The sequence below is a fragment of the Rhagoletis zephyria genome, unplaced genomic scaffold (genome assembly GCF_001687245.7).
Source record: "Rhagoletis zephyria isolate East Lansing unplaced genomic scaffold, Rhagoletis_zephyria_1.1 Rzeph_scaffold_24702, whole genome shotgun sequence".
Classification (NCBI taxonomy): Eukaryota; Metazoa; Arthropoda; class Insecta; order Diptera; family Tephritidae; genus Rhagoletis; species Rhagoletis zephyria.
Window position 1 is genome coordinate 1 of NW_016181760.1, and position 4,653 is coordinate 4,653.

Genomic DNA, 4,653 nt, shown 5'->3' on the forward strand with positions numbered 1-4,653 from the left:
AACGCCCTATTTCAGAATTTTATTGAAAAACGTCATACCTCAGCTGCCGCTTCTTGAAAAGTTTTCTGAGATAGGGCGTTTTCGAGCTGGCTGCCCGGATAGGTCGATCTTCCACTCAGGTGTCGATATGTAGTTAGTATGAAAATATTTATGATCCTTACAATCAAATTAGCAAGCAAACTGATAAATCTGCTGACTTTATTTTCCCTATACAGCCTCTTTCGCTGGCATTGGCAACACTGGCATCCGCCGACATATCTCTACATAACGGCTACAATAACAATAATCAATGGCAGCATCCACCCTACAACCCTGGTTTCCAACAACCGCTAATCATGCACTTGCTGCAACAACAAATGCCAGGCAGTATTGGCAATCCGATGCAAATCACCCAGCCGGGTCAGCAATATTTACCCATGCTACAACAACAAAGGCAACCATTACCCGCACTGCAGCCATTGTATCCCCTGCCGCCACAAAAGCTTGCACCCCTACCCATGCCAGCCAATCTCCCTGCACCAGCTGGCTTCCGATTGCCACTCGCACCAATTAGTATCGCCAAACAACAACGCCGTTCACGTCAACGTGTCAAGGTCGCTAAGAAACCTATAGTGACTAAAAGTTTCTTCATACACACCGCACCTGAAGATAACGAAGATGAGTTACGCGAAGAATTGAACCATTTAGCCGCACAACCACGCAAACATTACAATGTTCTATTTGTGAAAACACCAGCACAGACCAGCAAGGTTGCTGCTGTAAATCTGGCCAAGGCACTCAAAGAGGAGAAAACTGTTGTTTATGTGCTGGCGAAGAAGACATCTGCTACCGATTTACAAGAGGCCATTCAGGAGGAGCCACAGCAGATTAACAAACCCGAAGTGTTCTTCATCAAGTATCGCACACCTGAGGAAGCCGCTAATGCACAGCGTCAAATTCAATCGCAATATGACAGTTTAGGCGGCACTTCCACCATTACCGATGAGGGTTTAGCGCCGGTAACTTCAGTTGTGGGTTCGCTCGATGCGCCAGAGGAGGAAGAGGACGAAGAAGAGCAACAATTGGGTCAGCAACCGTTGATTCAGCAGCAGCAGGATACGGCTGCGCAATACGAGGATCAACCTTCGAATGCCATCAATCCGGCTGCTCCTCAGTACTTACCACCAGCGAAACAGTAATAAAGATCTCCATTTTGTCAACGAATGCTTAATGTTATTTTTGATGAATTTGTTGTTGCATACCACTTAGTATACGAAAGTATTTACAGAGTTCAAGAATCATCAACAATGCTCGATTGTTATTTTAGACTTAAGTCAACATATGCATTAGATCATTAAATTAAAACTTTGAATATATATATATATAATTGAATTGAGGGTGAATTTCTCGAAATCTATATAACATATGTAAAATTTTAAGGCGGAAACTTAATATCAAGCGGAACTACCGAAATCAGAACAGTGCGATCTTTCACTAAGGCGCTCATCACGTGACATCTAAATTGGGGATGGAGTGCCTTGACAAGCTGAATACTCTTGGTTTCACCAATCGACTTTAGTTCCTCTGGACTCCGGGACATATTGGTATTGAGGAGAACGAGTAACCGAAAAACTTACGAAGAAATAATCATAAACCTCTTCAATTGGCCGAGAAGCCTTCTGTGACGTAGGAAAGGGGGCACTCTCTACCCTGGTCCAGCTGGAGGAAGAGGCTCCAGGGCATTTCAAATCAATTTTGGGCACACGTAATCCATAAAGCCTTATATAATCTTATCCAAGAATTATTTAAGAATTATTACAGGAATTCTGACAGGGCACTGCAGGCTGAACTATCACCTGCAGCGATGTAAATTTTGCAGAACGGCTGTGAAAACTGCACGGCGCCCGTCCGGCATTGATGCGCAAACGCAAAAGACACTTGGTTAAATATTTAATAACCGAGGGCGTAGTGAAATCTAGACTCAATACCAAAGTTTCCCTCGGATGTTGTGTTAACAAACACTATAAATCGACAAAGGGGGCACAATCGATCTTGAGGTCGCAGTGCTTTACCCCAAAAATAATAAGAATTGAAATTTAAAAACTATTATGAAATTATGCGATGGCTGACCAGCTGCCCACTAGGAGGTGCTGAGTCATAGAAGCACAATTAACAAACTATTTAATTGATTTGCACAAAAAAAAACTAGTTTAAAGGTAGTTTAGACACTGCTTGGATATTACACAGTCTATTTGGATCTCTTCAAGTAACTACTCCTAGATATTGACTTTGGAAAGCGATGTTCATGGGAATCTATACATTTTACACTGCAGTTTGCCTTTGAGGAGCTTTTCTTACACATTTTGGTAAAATTATTAATCCCTTAGAAACGCAGTATCATAGTCAGAGGTGGGCATTGTCACAAGGAAGTGGGAATGTGTTAGTTTTTACTTTCAAATTAACGAAATGTTTTCCATCTATAAGCAGTGACCAGTATCGCCTCCTCTAGTCGACGTCTTAAATATTAGTGCTCTATAATGTTCTGTATTCAAGGCAAATAAATCTTAAAACCGAGCAGACGGGGTTCCGTAATCAAATTGCCCTTGGGTAACAAAGTCAGCATTGAAACCTGGGAGAATATGAACACGAGCCCTTAGTAGAAGACGACGGATTCGATATCCCAAAACGTGACTATGACGATGTACGAATGGCTGCGGAAAAACTATAAAGCTGTTAGAGCTCACGGCCTGCTATCTGAGCTAGCAGCTTACCTAGATGAGCTTAAAATGTTACTCATACGCCATGTACTTACTTTCAATTTTAACTTTTCCGTAAATAAATGGTCCATCCAATATGGATCCACCATTTTGAATTTTTTTAATTTGATTTCAGATTCATAATCAGCGACTTTAAAAAACCCCAACTGTAAAGCTTTAAACGAATCCAATCGATTTTGCTTTTTTTTATCTGCCACAATGGGTCCGCCATTTTGAATTTTTCCAATCTTATTTCTGATTCGTAATCAGCGACCCATATGCCCCCCGAGTAACGAATTCTAAGTGAATCCGATAAATTCTATAAAAATCGTCCGCCATGTTGGATCCGCCATTTTTAATATCGAATTTCGTGATCAGCGACCCTAAAGACATTGGAATCCCTCTCGATCAAATAACTCACAACTATTTTAACAAACTGAATGACAAATTTATTTACGCTTTTACTGACATGACGTCTTCTAGGGGTCGCAGCATTTACGTAATACTGAATTTTCAATTCTGCCACGGTTTGTTTGATGCATTATGAATTCGCAAGTATTTTGGCATGATTTACGTTAATTTTTATCCCATAGAATTTTGAACAGAGCTTTGGTCCGTTTGACATGGAACGTCCCATATATATGCGACTAAGTGAATACAGCACTGCGGATAAATATGCTAATTTACCAAACTTTGCTTTGTCACGGCAGGTCTTACCTTCGCTTGCATAAATGTCAATGACGAGCTAATGATAAGTTCTCCGCAAGGGTTCCCGATTTGCCGTATATTAAATGCATTTTACAATAGATATAAGACATAGCTCTAAGTTTAGTATAAAAACTCAACTGTTTTCATAATCAGGTAGTTACTCGCTCACCACGTAATGTGTCAACACAAAACAATCGGTTTACTACTTCTCCAAGTCGCCCTCCTCGCAGTGGTTCGCGGTCGCACTATTACCAAGGACGAGGATGAAGTTATCTATCCGCCGCAATCGAATCCTCGCATAGTGGGCGGTGAAGCGGCGCCTGAGGGATTCGCACCATATCAAATTTCCATGCAGAACCTTAAGGGTCGTCACTTCTGTGGTGGTGCTATTATCGACCAGCGTTGGATCATTACTGCCTCACATTGTGTTTCAGGAGCATCAGCTACAAAAATTCAAATTTTCACAGGTGCACAAAATCTTAAAAACAATACTGGCAAATATTACTATCCCGATCGCATTGTGATGCACACAAGCTACAATCATCCACCATACGCCAACGATATTGCGCTGTTGCATTTGAATGGCACGATTGTGTTTGATGAACACACCCAGGCGGTAAAGTACGGTTATGAGTCACTGAAAAAGGATGAGGAACTCGTGCTCACCGGTTGGGGTACAATGGCGTTAGGTGGGTCCATACCGGATATTTTGCAGACGCTGACCGTACGTGTGGTGCCATATGAGGAATGCCGCAAGTCACATCCAGACAATCTATCCAACTATGTTGATGTAGGACATCTGTGTACTTTCAATGATAACGGTAAAGGCGCTTGTCATGGCGATTCTGGCGGTCCTTTGGTGCACAATGGCACCTTGGTGGCGTTAGTCAATTGGGGATTGCCCTGTGCGAAGGGATACCCAGATGTGCATGCAAGTGTGGCATACTATCATGATTTTATACGCACACACTTGAGTGCCGCAACAGAGGCGATGGAGTGAAAAGTTGTGGAGCAGATGTGTAATTGAGAGGTGCAGTTATAAAAATAACTGCTGTATATAAATAAAAAAAAATTATATTATTGCAGATAAATAAATGTGAGGCGATTCAATTAACTTAACACAATTTGTTAAAAAAATTGTATCTATTTACTTTTTAAATGAGCAAACCGTTACGTCAATATGTATGTATAAATAGAAAGTACCTATCTC

The 4,653-nt window shown here is 41.4% G+C and overlaps 2 protein-coding genes across 2 annotated transcripts; both read left to right on the forward strand.

Moving 5' to 3' along the window:
- Positions 1–137: 137 nt before the first annotated feature.
- On the forward strand, positions 138–1,293 carry LOC108381991 (uncharacterized; the record flags this gene model as incomplete). Its single annotated transcript, XM_017638388.1, has 1 exon — positions 138–1,293. A coding segment is annotated over one exon (1,041 nt), but the record flags the coding sequence as incomplete, so codon positions are not given.
- A 2,325-nt stretch (positions 1,294–3,618) lies between these two features.
- LOC108381992 (chymotrypsin-1-like) lies at positions 3,619–4,443 on the forward strand. Its single transcript, XM_017638389.1, has one exon. The coding sequence runs from the start codon at positions 3,619–3,621 to the stop codon at positions 4,441–4,443; it is 825 nt and encodes a 274-aa protein (XP_017493878.1).
- The last annotated feature ends 210 nt before the right edge of the window (positions 4,444–4,653 follow it).

Coding starts and splice junctions, on each gene's coding strand:
- LOC108381992 (XM_017638389.1), top strand. CDS start 3,619: ATGTGTCAACACAAAACAATCGGTTTACTACTTCTCCAAGTCGCCCTC.